Source organism: Perna viridis, chromosome 13 (assembly GCF_037379345.1).
Source record: "Perna viridis isolate PV_CMFRI_1.1 ecotype Kerala chromosome 13, ASM3737934v1, whole genome shotgun sequence".
NCBI classification, from domain to species: domain Eukaryota; kingdom Metazoa; phylum Mollusca; class Bivalvia; order Mytilida; family Mytilidae; genus Perna; species Perna viridis.
The window spans coordinates 19,051,388-19,070,481 of NC_142457.1; the positions used below are offsets into that span (position 1 = coordinate 19,051,388).

A 19,094-nucleotide genomic window follows, 5' to 3' on the forward strand; every position below is an offset into this window, starting at 1 on the left:
CAACCATCCAACCTGCAAATAAATGTACCCAGAATCATCAGACATGTGGACAAATGGACACAGCAGTTTAATATCTCCATAATCAGCCAATGTACATGACAGAAAATAACAAATAAAACCCTACATGTACATATGTATTAGCAATGCTAAATAGAGCAAGACTGTTATGTCAAGACACTCAAGGCTAAATCAACCAATCAATATTCAATACAGCCTGTCTATACTGAACCCAAATTAATACAAAAACCTGTCTAACCAGGTATTTTTGAAAGTACCTTTTCATCACTTAAGTAGCACTCCTGCTAAGAATCATGCAAAATGTGATTAAAGGTTGGAAAGCCCACATATTTTCATTTTTCATATCTTGTTTAAAATGTTATAGTAAACAGAAATATAACCTTTGTTCTTAGGAGAGAAAAATCTAGACTTGTAGCAAGTCTAATAAAAATCATATAGAATGTACTGTAGAATTCAAAATTAAGGGAGATAACTCTGTAAATGACACTAAAATACAGTAGAAATTGTTGGATTTTCACTGTGGATTATCTCCTAAGAGCAGACAGATAGGAATGAATAATTATACATTTAATGATATAGACATATAAAGCAACTTAATAACAAAAATAAAAATGTGTGGCTTTTTTGGGGAGTGTATCACATTTTACAGAATTTGCACAATTCATACATAGACTACTCATTAATTTTTTTTTTCACCTTTGTAACCTGAACGCCTGTCTAGATTGAACAAATTTTGAAATACAAAAGGGGTTCAGGTTGGTTAGACTACACTGTAATTTGTTTGATGATAAAACAGATTAAAGGCTTGGGCCAAACTGCCATTTAATTTGCTTTGCCAACATGGCCATAAAAATAATGCATTTTTATTGTAACTCTACAATGCATTGTGGAATTCACTTGAGCAGCAGTGTTCAACTACAGCTTGTGTTGATAAGGAAATGATGTCTATTCAAGCAAAAGTTAATAAATTTTAAGTTTTTTTTATCATTATAAAGAGGGATACAATTCAGTAAGGATTTGAGGTCTCGGATCATCTATCCCTGAAATAAAGGCTGTTTTTCATCAGGAGTAAAATTAGTTCGGGACCAACGTACAGTGCTCTCCATTTCAGACCTATTACCTTGGAAGTCCAACACCCTCAACCCATTTTCATTGACACTTTGAGGACTCAGTTTTTCTCAAGATGACTTTTGATTTGAACATTAGAAAGTCCTGAACCTTCCACTTTCAAAGGTAAATTTGAACTGTTTGAAAATTATATGTACATGTACAATGTACCATGTTTATAATGATGAGAATCTTCAAAACTAAAGTTATCCATTTCGATTGAAAGCTGGCAACAGGTGATGTATTTATACATATAGGTATCTATACACATTGGTTAAAACATATTCCGACATGTTTATAAAAAATTTAAATAAATTTAAATAAATTTTTTGGGTTCATACTTGAAAAAGTATAAATAACCTCAATTATGACTTGTGTTTATTTGTCCAATCACCAGCTGACTGGTCTTAAGACGTTCAATGAATTATATGTAGAAGGAACATGACTTGACTACTTATTCAAAGTTGATTTGCTTCTATGTTGCACACGATAGATGGAGTTTATGGATCGATTCTAGACATACACTAATTTGAAGTGACTGGCAAAACACAAATTAAAACTTAAGGACTGCCAAATCTTTCAAAATAGTTTAGTAACATCTTTTAAACATTTATATTGTTAGTTTTTCACAAGACTTCTAATTTCAAACAACTGTTAACAGATTAAGTTTGGAATAACTTCTATAATTTACTTCAAGTTTTGAACCTCAGAACAATATCAGAATGGCATATATTGTCAATTCTAAAGTGACATCAGTGAGTACCTACTCCATTATCTTAGCATGGCCTGCACTGGCAATTTTAAATTGAATTCAACAGTCTGAGTTTATCACAAAATTATCTTGGCATGGCCTATACTGTCAATTATATAGTGATTCCTATGATTTCCTATTACAACAGAGTAAACCACATAATTACCTAGGCATGGCCTACATTGTCACATATTCAAAGCACTTTTATGACAAAATCAATAGTTAATTCAACATATGAGAGAGACAATGAGGAGAGGCTATAACAGGATTATTATGTTGATTTACAGATCAGTTATTAACAGGTTGCTGAACGAAAAATCTGTTGTGTGCGCATAAAACAAGAGGCCCCAGTGATCCAAAATCTGATCATTACAGCATTGACTCATGGAATGGCATGGACATGAAGTGCTGAATCTTCAATGATTTGCTAAGTAGAAACATTGGTTATTTAATGTTATCACTGTCCTACATTAATTCAGCCATATTTTCTAAACATCTGTGTTCCTGCTGTTCAGAGGTTTATTTTGCATTACTGAACGCATTCCATTGCAGATTGGATTGACATATTATTTGCATCAGTATCATAAATAAACAGCTAAGATAACACACCATATGCTAAGGCCCCGCCCGTTTTTCAGTGTTTGAGGTCTTAACTAGGAAACACTGTGTATGTAAATACTATTCCAACTCAGGGCAAAGAAAAGATACCCAGACCTTCTCTTCTGTGAATGTTTTAGCAAATTCCATTCAGCGATTTCAGAGGACTTGCAGAATAGAACTGGGATGGATGTACGGACAGACACTATCATCATTACATACCTTACACTTTTCAAGCAAGGAATATAGAAAGTAATGAAACAATTAAGAGGGCTTTAAACCTTGAAAATAAAAACTTTGTACCACATTACTAAGATTTCTCTAAGTTATCATAGATCTTTGATATACTGTGGAAATACTGTAGTTCATGAGGTGCCAATTTTCTTTGGTTTTAGTAGGTAGGCAACACCAGGAAATTTGGTACCCAACAAAAAGGAAATTTCCACTGATGTGTATGCAGAAAACCTTAAAACCAAAATTCAAGAATCCACAAACTTGTGTTTCTTCCCTAACCCATAAAATTTGGTATCCATGAATTTAAGTACTTTCAAAGTAATAGGACTATTAAATTTTATATACATGCATAAAAATGAATATATTTGAAATACAGTTCATTTACCTATAGTATTTCTAACTTGACAACACTCAGCAATCATCAAAGCATTAGAAAATGATGAACACTGAAGTCCTATCATTCCCATCATCTCATCTGATAACCACCAATGAATAAAAAACTGAACTTCCAGTACAGGAAATGAAAATTATGAAAATTTCAACTGTGACAGATTTCCTTTAAAAGTATGTTGGCATCAATTTCCTCAAAGGATGCATAAAACATTATACAGAACATGCTAGTTGATTAAATTTTACAATAATGGGCTACAAACCTATGAAATTTCTCACTGAACAGCTGCTCTACGCAAACAGCTCCAAGCAAACATGCTTGAAATACAATGAAATTAAGTTATATGAGCCGTTTCAGGTGTATAATTTTCCAATATGTAAAAGAACAGCAGGATGGGCAAGATTAGTATCAGTTTCCAAAAGAAATGCAGAGAGCAGCCCACAGAATTAAAAGTTTGGTAGCAAACAACTTCAGAGTACTGTAAATGTATTCATTTTTTCTATCTATGTGGTGGACAGAAAAGCACAAAAAACATTACCTGCAAAATTGATATTTAACACTACAGAACACCTACAATTTTTTGGGGGGAAACAGTGGAAAATGATACCCTTAAATATGTACATGTGACCGAATCAGCTAAAATTAGCAACTGCTAAAATTAATACATTTAAAGTATTTCTGAGAGGGTGGTTATTATGACTTCTACAGTGATTTTTTTACAGTTTTTGGAAAGGGACCCAAATATGATACAGAAGAGTAGGGTTTTAAAACAATGTTTTAAGTCACAATTGGGAATGTCACTGCTGAAATTTGAAGCATATTTCTCTTTTGAAATGGGGTTCAATTTCGGCCCCAAAATATGGGTTGAAAATTCACTGTACTGTAAATTCAGAAATTATCCTGTTCCCATATTCACAAAGACAAAGTTCATGGTTTGCTATGTGAAACCCCCAAATTGATTTTGATCAAAATCTTAAACAGAAGATACACAATGGGAATAAGCAGTAAAGATTCTGTGAAAATTGTAATCAAACCATTTCAGTGGTATAGGAAGAGTAATGGATGAGACATGCCTCTTTTTTGGATCTACAAGATCTACAAAGCAGAAATTGGCAACAAGGATGGTTTTACAAGATCTACAAACAAAGCAAAATCGGAAGTAAATATACAGTAAAAAAGAATCATAACAGTAAAATCTGGATTTGAAATAGTGTATTCTGCTAAAAAGCAGAAAAAAATCATCCCTGTGACAAAATAGGTAGTAAATATACAGTAAAAAGAGAATCAAAATGGTAAAATCCAGATTTTAAATTGCGGAATCATCCCTGAATATCACTGCACTTTCCACCATTACTTACCTAAATTTTGATTGGGTTCGTAATACACCATTTGGTTGTCTATCAAAGTGTCAGGGAGGGGAGTCTGATTTGGTGTTAATGCCCCTCCCTCTTCTTTTCCTACGTCACCATTTGTGTATGGGTAGTCAACTAAAAATGATTAAAAAGATGACAATTAAATTCAGAAAAAAACAGTAGAAATGAATGTAAATCAATGATTTGGCAAATAGGTATGATAAAAACATAAATTTAAATGCAACACATGTAAAATACAGCAAGATATATCAGTGTATGTTATCATACTAAAGAAAAAATGCTGCTTCTTTTTTGATAATTGTTTCACTAATGTATATACGTTCCTTCTTGATCAGCTTTATTATCTTAGGAAGACTGATTAATTGACAGGAGTTCAAATAAGAATAGGTCCCTCCATTTCTGACCCAGGACTTTTCAAATCTCGTTAACATAGGTCCTGGACCTTCAGTACAATACATTGAAACTCAATTAGGTGTCAGTCTTTGTAAGAATCATGCAGCTGGTGAACATAATATGAAAAAAAAACCATCATTTTGATAGTGTAACTTGACTACTTGCATGATCAGAATAAAGGGAAAAAAATCAAGATTCTTCATATAATGCTGATGCATTAAGATATAGTTTCATTGAAATGCACTGCAAATGAACATTTAAAGGGCACATAACTCTGTCAAAAACCTCATTTTTTAAACATTCTACTGAAAAATTTACGAGCAAATCCAATGATGCAGAGATCTAATAATGGCCTTTTCATATAGAGAAAGGATCCTTGAGTGATATTTTATTGTCCAATCCATGAGGTTTTGACATTTTTTCCAATTTGCCTGATTCTTACAAATACTTACACTTATGGACCTTATAAATGGATTAGCTTCAGATTGACATAAGAAGGTCCAAAAGCATACTTGATTGTTGTTTTAACTTCTTGTACCGGGTATTTCATGCATTGCAGGAAAAAAAAAACATTTAATCCATCAAACAGAGCCAGTTTTGTACTAGTCAAAATCACTTGGCTAGATTTTTAATGTGCTACAAAATATAGATCAGAGAAGGAACAGCCAATAAATAGGCATGTCATCCCTCTCAGTTATATTATCCTGACTTTAAGACAACCAATCATCAGTCTATTTCATATAAGCCCAGTGTTTGGTCAAAAAGCAGCTACTACAAATTTTAAAGACTTTTTTACGGCTCAAGCGGTGATCTAACCCTTAACCTCTCTCACTTCAGAAATAATTAAAATATCAGTGTTGAGAAATATAGAAAGAAACAAGACTTACAAACCAACATTGATTTCCCATTGATCAACTAAAGCATCAGTGTTGGAAAAAATTGGAAGAGGGAGTGAAATGTCAACAGAACTTACCATGAACACTGACTTCCTACTGATCAACTAAAGCATCCGTGTTGAGAAAAATAGGAGGGAGTGAAATGTCAACAGAACTTACCGTGAACATTGACTTCCCATTGATCAACAGGTTTATATACTGAAGCATTGGGGTTTAATCCTGTCTTCTGAAAGAAATGAAAACACACATGGTTAGAATCATCAAGTCATTTTTGTCAAAAGAGATAATTTACCAGTAAGTCCGTCATTTCAGGCCAATAAAATGATAGATTTCCATGAAAAAAATGGTACAGGGAAGGATTTATATGAAAATGATACCCCATAAATGGCTTTTATAGTCGTGATCCAACTATCTTCATGGGAAAATTGATTACTGACAGACTGATGGACCAGTCAAAAACAAATCATTGTGTGGGGATTATACCTGGTACATATACATGTACATGTAGCTTAGTAACAATGAAACACAAAGACAGTAACAGTGTAATATTCTAGTTCCTGCACAACTTGTGTACAGAAAATCCAATCCAATACAAAAGTTCAAAATAAAGTCAACAAATTCATTTTTACCAATACCTTTTTTTCAGGATTCAGGATGTTCATTCAATTTCTTGGCTATTTAATTAAACATCTTAACAGTCTCTCATTAGATGTTTTCTATTTTACAGTGATTTTTTTCCACATTTTTTCTTGCTTGCTAAATTAGGGGCAAAAAGTTGCTTAAGAAATTAGTTAGTTTACAGAAAGCCTTTGGTAGCACAGCTGGTACTTGTAATACTCTACACAGAAACACATATGGTTAAATATCTATAAATAGCCAAGAAATATTAGTTTATGCCACAGTGTCAACTATCTAATTAGATCAGAATCTTTTCAAGTCTTATTCGACAATATAAATTTGAAACATCACACAGCAACCTGAATCAATAGTTGCAGAAAATAGAAGAAATCAATATGTTTCTTTTCCTCCCCCACGTTTCTCCCCTTATTAAAAGTAAGCTAATTACCTTAAAGTCAACATTTATTCTACTCAAACAAGTTGCATTCTATTTGCAATTTATACAGGCAGTACTGATAAAACTATGAGATTATTGCCAAAGATAGACTGTAAAACAATGGCTATGTCGGATGAAGCAAACTGCTAGACATCTACATGTTGCCATATTTCCCTTGCCAGTTATAAAAGGAGATTAGAAGAATTACATAATCCAGGGTTTTCCATAATTTTTGCTGGAACCAACTAAAAACAGCTATGAATGGGTCAAAACTTAATAATGCTGTATACAGTTGTAAAGAAAAAGACTTGTGTACTTGAACCATGCAGTTGGCCTACAGTCACTTCTTTGGAAAACCCCGCATAATTTCTAGTAATCCTTATAAGGTCAATATGGAGTGTATGGACCCTTTAATAATTACACAAGGACTATTAAAAGTGATAGACTTAAACCAAAATACAGTGACACCAGTAAAAACCCAATCCTTCATCTAAGACAGCATGTGTTTGTTTGTAATAGGTTACACAGTATAATTTTAATGCACCAGACAAGATTTAATAAGGTCAACAAAGTAAAAATTGGTAAAACCATAAGTAAGTATACAGTAAAATAAAAATACGGTAAAATCCATGTTTGAAAAAGTGGATGAAATTCAGATCTAATGCATGTTAATGTACAACAGGGGAAAAGATTATAGGTTGCCCACTCGCCAATGGCAAAAAAAAAATGTGCACGAGAGACGATTTTTTCTATTTTAGTAGCCCAGCTAGCGAATTGCAAAAACAAAATTATTGTAACTAAAGTTTTAACTGGTTACCATTCAATCGGAAATGTAGTGTCCCTAGTTAAATTTTATCGGTAACCAGTTTTAATAATATGGAAATCGTTCATAACCAATGTTATCTTATTTAGAATTGCTTATTAATTTCTGCATCCAGTATTTCGTAAAAAGTGTCAGAATGTGATAGTGATTTAGAGGAGGATTCTGTTTTTGCAAGACTGTTTGAATATTCTAGAGACTAATTTGTTCAGCATCTGAACAAAATTAATCTCTAGAATATTCAAACAGTCTACTGTTTCATGTATTAAAAGTTTTGAAATTATATGAATTGGTTGTATAATTTTAATTCATTGAAAGAGGTATATTATCCAAAGCACATTTTTCACTTTAACTGCACATTTTATTGTTTTCCACGATGCATATAAATATGGAGGCTATGGAGTGAATGTGTGTGTGACAACAAATCACACGATACAGTGAAAAAAACAAAAATTATCAAGGAACAGGGCTTTTATATTCCGCATCTTGATGTTGCATGAGGGTCTTCAACAATGAACAAATAGTTAATACCCTCAAACAAGTATTTCTACGTACCAAAATTTTGTCCGAAAAAGTTTGGGCTACCAACTTTTTTTCTGGGCTAACTGATTTTATAGTTTAGTAGCCCAGGTGGCTACTGGCCTCAAAAAGTTAATCTTGACCCCTGTACAATTTTCATTCTGTTTACCTTAATTATTGGGGCTTCTTCAGTGTCTGAGGTATCATCAGAATTCTGCTGAACACACAGAACGAATGAATTGGTGGAATAATAGTACACATCGCCGGGAAGCATTTATACTATATCCATGCGTGTGAAACACTCAATGCAGCCGCAGAAAAGGGGAGATAATAATCAACAAAGTTTATGTATATACCAGCCTGGTACTATTAAGTTAATTATATTCCCTATTATTTCAATAACTGTTGATTACAATATGAATGAATGCAGTTAGTTTTTCGAAGATAATTCTTTTCCAAGTTGTCTATTCTCCTGATAGTTCAACTACAATTCCCTTCTAGTCTTTTCTACTTTCACTTTCACTTTTAAAACAAAAGTAAAACAATCATCCACTTGACCTTTCTGCTTCTATATATAGAGTTATCACAAACAAAATATCACGATAATGAAATTCAATTCAAGCATGAACATAAAGAATTTTTCAATTGAATTTCTGAATATCACAATCCTATTATGAATATGTACATTAACAATTGTCAGTAAGGTTTTAACCCTCTCCAATCTCTGAAACAATCCAAGGCCTAGAAACTGCACATTTTTATTGATAAAATCCTGTTCATTTCTGACAAGATCAAAACATAGACCATGTTCCTTGAGGCTATCATAACTATATCATGAATTTGGCCTTATTTGTCCCAGGAGTCCTGCATTTCCATGTAGTAATAACATTACCTGGCCTGCATGTCAACAATTGCCTGTTGATTTGTTTACAAGTTGTGCACGTACAGGTTCAATAAACTATCAATCAAGTTTTGTGTTATATCTGTATTTGTTGGTTTGTTTATCAACACAGTGAAGACTAAATGCAATAGTATAAGTCAGTAATAATTTCAACGTTGGTCCCGTTTTTATTCGATCATTACGTCAGTCTTTGAATTTTTAATATAGGTCACAAATAATCCATCCACTAGTAATAATTGAAAATTATAAGATAAGATTATATCCCAAAGTTGATCTTAAAGATGGCTGTCAAATTCACAAATGAAAAGTTCCAAAAATGTCAATCTGCAAACACTGTCCTCAGCAATTACTGCAATTATCTAACCACTTTCTCCTTTTTTTTGGAAGAAGGATTAACAAAGAACCTGCACCCGTTTCAAGCATAAAAGATTGTGATAACCCTTGTGAGATTCAGTATCACACAGTCATGTGTCTGATCTATTTTTATCACTTTGAACAGAATATCTCCGTCACTATTCAATATTGAAATGTACAACTTGATAACAACACTATAAACCTTACAATATGAAATGTTTATGAATTAGTGAAGGACACTGAAGAAACCACCATATGACAGAGAGTGACAAAATGTACAACTCAAAAGTGACATGGACATGTATTCATCACAAAATAAACACATGTACCGAAAACAACCTGAAAGTCTCTAAAAATTTCAGGCAAAATTTCCACTAATTATCAATGTTCTGGCTATTCAAATTAGTATGGCTGAAATCTTTCAAAATAAATCCCTGTTGTATCTGAGTGTCTTTCCGTTGACTCAGCAGTTATTGTTTGTTACATAAAAAGTTAACTTCTTCATAAGTTTCCTTTGTTTAAGTACATTGTTCATGTATAAAACCACAGACTGACTATTTGAAAAGTCAGAACTTCCTATTTTTTTCACGAAAAAAGTACTTTGTCAAAATCAAAAGGAAGTTTCAACACCCAACATATGTAGTTTTGTCTATTTTAAAGAATTCCTTTATTTCTAGTCCTTCTAAATAAGCAGAAATTGGAAAAGATCTTCTCGAGTCCGATCAGAGGCTGTCCACAAATCTGATCACTAATCTGTAACTTGTGAATTACAATCATAAGCGAACATAAGGTATGGAATGTGTGTTGGGGTCCCTGAAAGCTATATTTACAGACACTTATACAATTTAGCACCTTGACCACATGGCTGCACTTTTGTTGACAAATTAAAAGTTGATTATCTTCACTTCACTGGAGGATGAAATGAACAGTTATCACTGTGTGCTTTGATACTCAACTGCAAATAACTGCCAATCATAAATTTTACAAGCTGAAGTACAATATTTCAGCAACTCACAGCAATTAACGCTTACCACAGAGCAAAATTAGCATTTTCATCACAAATAGATTTTAGCACTATTGTTAAGTCGTCAAAATTACTTACAAGCCAACGTCACACCATAAATAAATGTTCAACAGCTGGTGACATATTGTCAGTTGAAAGGAAAAGGTTTAAAAAACGTCGAATAGCAAAAATATGATCGATTCTCTTTATATATATAAAGAAAGAGGTAAAGTTAGCAATACTTACATGTACATGTATTATGAAAAATAAAAAGATTTAAATTCAAAAATAATTTCTCTGAAGTATAACTCTCTATGTACATAAATTCACTACTCTAAAATAATAATTTGGACATTGTCCACACAGAAAGATTTAATACATCTACTTTCAATGGCTGCATTATGTTGATATAATGAAGAGAAATCCTCCATATGGAAACTTATAAATGTGTTCCTTCCCAGCCTTTTGAAATCAACATCATCATTTTGAGGTCTCCTAAACGTTTTGAACACAATAAAATCCAAATAAATTGATAGTCATTACAATTTGTAGTTTTATTCCATATGTTTCACAATAATCATGATCAGGTTAAAAAATGCTGCATCAGAAATCTGTATGTTACAACAAAATCCTGACTTCCTTCAATCAATACTTCATCACTGAAGTCTTAGCTACAGTAGTTCTTCTGATTAGCAGAGTAGCTTGACAAGGACCAATGTATCCATGATAAATTTATTTCAAAATGTATAATTTATCTATACATTTTCAATTCTTTCCAAATGAAGAACTTTGCTAGATAGAAACACAATAAGCCATCATCAACTTCTTGTAGTATGAAGTCTTTTTTTCTCTTACTTCAAGATTGAGGATGACAAAAGGTAACGCAACGTTTGAATTTTCAAGCTATCCCCAATGTCATAATAGAGAAGCACCAGAAAAGTTCCTGAACCGAATGCAACACTTCAGAGTATGACATTAATTAATTACACAACAGTCAGGCTCCAATTCAGATCAATAACTTTATGATAAAAGAATGAGACAATATTGTTACATCAAGCAAGGAGGAATCTGATTCTCCGTTTTTTTCTCCAATCCATTCACTGCCATGTGTAGGTGTTGATACTAAAATGTCTCCATTCTGACGCAAGTTCAAGTTCTAAGGCCTCTTTATTTATGTCCCTTTTAACGCAAGCTAATAACCCATGGTATAAAAATACAATGAATGAATGAGAAATCTCAAATGCACTAAATTTTCAACTTGAATGAAAAACCAATAAAATATGAACTGTTAATTGGTTGTTTCGAAATGAAACACACATTCTGCACTAGACTTCAGGTATTTGTTTTTAAAAATTCTGGTTTTTTTTTTCATTTCATCATTCATTTAACACACTATTAAATAGAACCAAGGTATGATGGGTTAACCAGTGGACAATATATCCATTGACTGAAAAGACTGATCATGTAAAAACTTTAATGAGGAAATCAATTATTCAACAACAATACAAATCATAACAGCATTTGAATGAAACATCATGTGGAATGGCATGACCCATGAATTCCTGATTAGCTGTTAAACTTGCAGGTACATGTACTGATGCTTTTTTATGAATCTCCTTAACAAACATCTAACCTGTAACCTTCACATCCTTAATATCACTGATTGACTGCTGTTTTATAATTAAATTTCTTACTAAGGCATAAAAAAAAGGCAGATATAAGAGAAATTTAAGTAAACATGTACAATGTAGTAAAATCAAGAACATCAGGCCATAATACAGCAAACCATAGTGATGTAACGTCAGGGATGATTTTACCAATTCTACAAAGCAGAAATCAGACTTGAAAAAGCAAAGTTCTGCTAAAAACAGTCCTTACAGTTCAGCAGTAGTCTGAGCCCCAAGGCTTATCAAAATAGAGGTGGGCCAGTAAATTACCTACTACAGGTCAACAGTCACTGTATAGAAATTTCTGAAAATGTATTTCAGGCCTATGAACCAGAAAGTTAGCAGTGAAGACATCCCTGCAATGTGTTGGGAAAGATGCTATGTTCCATGCACTTTAAAGAACCCTACCATGTTATTCGATAGGAGTAGGAACCTTTGTGCTCCGCCACAGGAGACTAAATCGCCCTACCCTACCCCTTCTCCCTATTTCCAGTGACAATCAAAATTTTGTCAACCCTATTATTCTTGTATCCTAACCCATTTTTCATTTCATCATCATTTCATGTTCATTTTATCATCCATACCGTGTTCATTGCCTGGATAGAGCTGAAATATTGCTGCTACATGTAGGGTGTTAAACACCAACAATCAGTCAATCATTGAACAATGGAAAAAAGTTGAACACCATCAGCTGGACACCATGAAGGTAGGCATATCACTCCAATCGACCAAATTATTCTAACTTCAAGCCAACCAGTTGTCACACATCTTTTATGTCATATGCTAAATGAAGACTACCAATTTTTAAGTCTTCGGCTGGGAATGAACCCAACTTAGTGAAAATGTAAAAATTTGAGATTTGGTCTGGTAGTCTCTGAACCAATTTCATATACACTGCAAATATGAAATGAACCCAATATTACAAGACCACTGATATGGTCCAACCTAATATGAAATGTCAATATATCTTTTAGTATAAGATAAACCATTAATACACTGCTAACTTCCCTATCTCCCAACATTTCTCAGCTAAAACTTTAGATAAACATCCCATAATCTACTTATTCTATAATATTGAAAGACTTCTTGATTAAAAGGTCAAGGTTCATCTAATGTCAGTGATTTTGTTAGCCTTAATTTACCTCCGAATTTCGGCTGTTTCCCCCAGAGATAGTTTCCCAATTCTGTGTATTTATTTCCCAAAATAATAAAAATACTCAACGTAAAACTGGTAAAGGTTTGATTGTTTACTCTTGGAAAGCCTCTGCTTAGATTTCTATTCAGTTAATTTTCGTTCCCTGAAGCACTCAAGTGATTCAGACATCATTTATTTTTTGGTCCAAAGTCGACGCGGGTATGATTTTCAATCCGGAAATTTAACTTTACTTCGTTTCATTCCCTTACACGCAATTTTACCAGGGTAGGAAACTCACTCAAATTCTAGCCAGTCCTGAATACAGCCTTTCAATATATTTATTGTATGTCTATATAGATTTTTGCTTAAATTAGTCATCCCTGCCAAAAAAATAGTAGTGATCAAAATGACACAAAGAAGATCGTATAGGAAATTGTTGATGGCATTATTCTAAACGTGTTTACTTGCTCCAATCAGACCAGTGTTGACATTTGTGAATCAGATGACCATATTGAAACTCCTCCATCAAAAAAGAAAGACTTACAGTAAATAAACCACCCCTTTTGGATACTGTGCAATTAGAAGTCCAGCTGAATAGTTTCAAAATGCTGGTTTTTATGTTGAGGTATTCTGGTCTGCTTGTCAACCATTTGACTTGTAGCAGCAGTGAAAAAGATTAAAGAATATTAGTTCACTCATCTGTTTCATTTTAATGTTTATACTGATTGTGTTCCAGCCAGGGGTACCTGACTACACGAATCAGACACATGTCAAATTCAATCATTATGACTTTTCTATCTTTTTACTCAAAATTACCGAAGTAAACTGTGTTTGTCTTATAATTGTCTAACTGCTGAAAGAAACCGGCTTACACAAACAAACCATGATGCAATCATGAGAATTTGTCACAGAAGAGTTAACAAGAGGAGACCTAGGCAAACTGGTTGAAAGGTTTAAGGACTTTAAGACAGAAAAATGAATCTATAGTTAAAGTGAAACTGTTCTCTAAAGTGAATTAAAACAAACATCAAACTCACTTGTTCTCTTTAATGTTTAAAACAATGAATCAATTTTACATGCAAATACAATTTATATGTATGTATATGGCTGTTATTTGTTTTGGCGGTTGACATTGCCTACATATTTTTTTCCCAATTTGGTGTAAATTTTCCCAATAAAAAGTAACAAAAGTAACAAAATCACTGAAGAACATAAACACAAATCTGTCAAAAACAGATCAATACTTTCACCCTATAAAGGAACAGTGTGTTCACATCCCATTTAAGGAAATTGAAAACAGCTGGTTAGGGCAGATTAGGGAATTTATATTCTTGTCATTTCATCTGATGCACTTTTTATGCCTTATACTGTATACATCAGAATTGCATAACATCTTCCTTTTAAATATACATCTATAAATATCCACATATACTTGAGTTGTGAAGTGCATGATGAATAAACTTCATTGTAGAAGTTATAAAGGTATTGCCCCCTTCATTAAAACCTATTTACAGTCTGAAAATTAGGGTTTGAATTTTACAGGACCAAAATCAAGATTTTCCATTTTTCTCTAGATTGCATTACAAAATTCTCTAAAATTTACAAGACCAAAGACATTTTCACAGGACACGGGGTGTCGGTTCTGTGCTAGTTTTGATGAACGCTATGGGTTCATTGAATTTTGAAGTGTTTTGCATCCCCTATCCAGAACATTTGGCATTTAAGGAAGCAAAAATAGTGTATTAGGTTGGATCTGAAAATAAAGTTGCACAGAAGAGACATTTAAGTGTGTAATGTGCTGTATGTACTACATACTCCCAGATTTATCAAATTGTTTTAAAAAAATTGGTATATTTGGCATTTGAAGGTAAGAGAATTTACATGTAATGTTTCGTTAAAGTTTTATCAGGGCAATATAAAACTAGAAAGGTGATTATACCTCCCACTCCAATGCCTAGATAATATATACATGGCATGAAACCCCAAAAGTCAGTCAGATGGCAAAACGAAACAGAAAGTGCATAATGGCATAAAATAATGCATGAAGTTTCACTCAGAGATTTTAAGGAGTTGCAGATTAGGCCTCAAGACAAAAGGACAAGCCAACAGCATCATCATTTATACTATCAGAGATGAACACAAAGAGTAGTCCGGTAGTCCTGTGCTACCCTAATTTTGGGGAGGACCACCTGAAAAACTTCCATGGTAGTCCTATGGGCTATCTAAATTTTGCCTCATTTTTCATAACATCTAAGACCAGAACCGCCATTACAATCTACGGACTACCTGTTTTACCTCTGAAGTAGTCCCGCTGACCACCAAACAAATAAAGTTAGTGTCAAACCCTGACTATATGTATGTACCTCTTGTTTTAAAGGATTCAATCCGGTATAAAAAAAATTGAAATTTTGTACAACAGAAATCACCAAAGTGTACAAATTTTGCTGAGCTGCATGTAAATTACATTTGCCATTTTTAATAGATAAAAAGGGTTTCTTGAGCCTTTTAGTCATTTTCAACATTTGTACAGACGAAATTTTATATGACAAGGTCCAATTATAGAAAAAAATATTATGACCACATTTTTTGCCATTGTATAAAAATTAAATAAATGTCTTGTTACAGAAAAAAAGGATTTGTAAATGAATATATATTAATATTTTCCATCATGGTCAGATTTTATCAAACAAAAACAAAAAAAAACAAAAAACATACAAAATATATGAAATTAAGGAATCAATTTCAACCATTTCCTATTCCACTGATACTCAACAATCCTATGGCAAATAAAATCAATTCACACTAACACCACCTGTTACGATGTCACAGCAATATGGATTGTTTTCTGACATGAAGAATAAATGCTAATTAATGCTCCTGTCCAACATCTAATAATGATTGAGTGGGATGTCTAGCATACCGTACTTAATGAGCATTGGGAGTCCTGGCCTATTTTGCATCCTAAACTTAAAGGTCCACAATAAAAGTAAATGGTAACAATAGTAGGCCCAGGACCTAGCTTAACGAAATTCTGATGGTGTTGCATCAAAACTTGGAGATTCAGGAACTTAGATCAGCAGTATTTTGAACTCATAATCATCAAAAGAACAGGTAGTCTCTTTTCAAAGCCAAAAGATATTTCTTTGTTTTGCAACACTTTGACCCAATTTCTTCCCATACCAATTTAGCCCTGTCTTAAGCAGCACTAAAATTTTAGCACTTTATAGCACAGTGCTACAACAATCAGTTGTATTTAGAGATAGAATGCATTATAGAGTCTGACATAAAAGATTGCCCAATTGTCCAGAACATGTAAATTTACCATTTGTACATGATAAAATTAATAATATGCCAGAAAAATAAACCAAACAAGCAACACCCTACTTGTCAATTTTGGCAAGTAGAATTTTCATCAGCTTGCTTGATAGAATAAGGTTTACAAAATGGTAAGATCATACCCTGATATGGACTGTGCTGCAATTTTGAGGTACAGACAGTATAAAGAGCTACATGGACATGCAATGCAAGAAGTACAAAAAAAGTATCTTATGAAACAGCAGAACACCCCTTTGGGGGTACTAGTAACTCTGTTTCTTCATATTTCTCATTTAACATGGTTACAAAGTATATATACATCATCAATATTTAGCAATCTAAAAATAAAATTACTGCAACTAAAATATTCAGTCCACCGCTAGTTGTCCTTGGGCATTAACAATTATCTGTCAATCTCTAATTGCATGAGCTAGTATTGGAAACTATAGGGATCATGAACCATTTTACTATAAAGACCAAAACACAGTTGTTTTTTTCTGATTAATTCTAGCATTGGAGATGTCAGATTCATGTAGGACTGGCAGGTTGTTTGAAGGACCACCAAGTTGACAGTTAATAATATCTGTTTTAACCAACTCTGAAAACATTCATTTGATCTTCTTTGATTTAGTATGTATATATTTTTTTTAAATGAATTGTACTGTCACTGAGTCTGCTTGAGACTTGACTTGATTGTCAATGCTGACAAAAGGGAGACAACCACAAGGCTAAAGCATCTACAAGATTTAATTTTAAACAATATTTAAAAAAAAAATGATTTTATTTGTTCTTTAATACACAATATATACAAGCACTTTTGAGACACAAAAATTAGTTTTGATAAATAAGAAATTTACTTTTTTGTCAAAGTAGCATTCTGCTAAATACATGCACATGTAGGAAAGACCAAAAAAAATGAACATACATGTACAATGTACTTGCCTTTTAAACATCATTATTTAAGACTCAATAAATGAGAAGTGTTAATAACCATACACTTATATGTACATGTTTCACTAAGTATAGGAGACGAACTTTGTAAAAGCTATGTAACTTTTCAAATCCCGCCCCCAAAAAAAGAATTATTTAAAAGTACATGTACATGTTACAATTTCAATAAACATTTGTAATTTTTGCTTCATAGTAAATGTATTTTGGCCTTAGTTTTGAGTTTTTCATCCTGAATGGGATGTTGTCTCTGACATACACTGTATTATATACACCATACCCAGAGTTTTTTTTAAAGGATTTTAAAAGCTTTTGTTTCTAGCCTGTGAGAAAATGACGACTATTTTCATGGTATACTTTTTAAAATACTATTTACATCTGACATAAAATATTTCAGAATCATCTGTTATTTACAGCAATGTGTAAAGACATTAAATTAATTTTAATGTACAATGCATATGAATTAAGTACATTATTTTTTCTATCATCATGCAAGCATGTTTTCCACACAGTAAAATGTGTGTCTCTCGAAAATGGTTGTTTTTGTTGATTTTTTTGCTGGATGTGGGGTTCAACAGGATCAAGACAGGAACCAAAGCACATTTATCCCACAGCTTGTACCCTGTGAAGGCCACTGAAGCAAAATAAGGTTTATTTCAGTTACAAGTGGGAGGTCAGGAGTCCCCTGAAGGGTCACTCACGTGAAACAACACAAAGAGAAGCCCCCTCACTCCATTTTTACACAGCTACCGCATAATGTTTGGTTGTCAAAATTTATCTAAGAGAGGATTGATGTGGCTGAGTCACATTTGATGCCCCCACATATATTTTCTGACATATATAAAAGTAAATTTATACTTCAAAGCTTTAATTTTTTACAATGGCAACAATTTTATGATCAGAGAAAGAAGTTAGAAATGTTCTGATTTGATAGCATTGGTCTACAGGAACAAACACTACATCTAATGTTGATTCACTCTAGTGTGTAGGATCTTCCACCAATTGTTTACAACCTTCATGGTTATTCAAAATTATCTACTACCTATCTTAAAGTTAAATACTGTAGAAGGAGATATCCAGAATAGACATGTACCCTGTGACAAAATGACCTTCTATCCACGAAAATGTTAAATATTGATAGAAATGAAAACCCTGATAATATGCACATCTTCAATCCATATACAATAATTCTGCAAAGTATCAACTTCCTAACCTAAATACTGCAGGAGGAGTTATCCAGCATTTGAACTTAAAATGCATTCAAGTTATGCTTGAGTGGTCAAGAGGTCACCATTTACTCCACTTCTGATTAGTGTTATTGACAAATTATATGTTTTGACACCTGTTGAGAGCTGTAGTTGGCTTGGGGTAATTAAATTATCACTTCTGCCTCTTAAACCAATGTTCGAATTACAGCTCTTAATGTTTTTTGTACTTTCTTCTAAGATTTCTGGTGAAGAAATGAAACTAGATTATTTTCATCATTCTGAAAAGTCTTTCGTTGATGACTTAAATGACGAGCGCTAGAAAAATCACTGCAATACCAATTTTCATTATATTTGTATTACTATTTGAATAAAATATGCTGAAACTATGTATGACTGCCTGAACTACATAC

The 19,094-nt window shown here is 32.9% G+C and overlaps 1 protein-coding gene across 3 annotated transcripts in view; it reads right to left on the minus strand.

Moving 5' to 3' along the window:
* The window catches only part of LOC148599840 (uncharacterized), a 51,501-nt gene that overhangs the window by 22,993 nt on the left and 9,414 nt on the right, over positions 1-19,094 (minus strand). For 2 of the 3 annotated variants that reach the window (XM_088559464.1, XM_088559462.1), the window contains exons 1-3: positions 8,323-8,546; positions 5,920-5,986; positions 4,457-4,585 (exon numbers count right to left, since the gene is read on the minus strand). In XM_088559464.1, the coding sequence (XP_088415590.1) occupies positions 4,457-4,585; positions 5,920-5,986; positions 8,323-8,427 (301 nt within the window). In that variant the 5' untranslated portion in view covers positions 8,428-8,546. Of the gene's footprint in view, positions 1-4,456; positions 4,586-5,919; positions 5,987-8,322; positions 8,547-19,094 lie in introns of those variants that run through there. The other variant, XM_088559463.1, reaches the window with a different exon arrangement.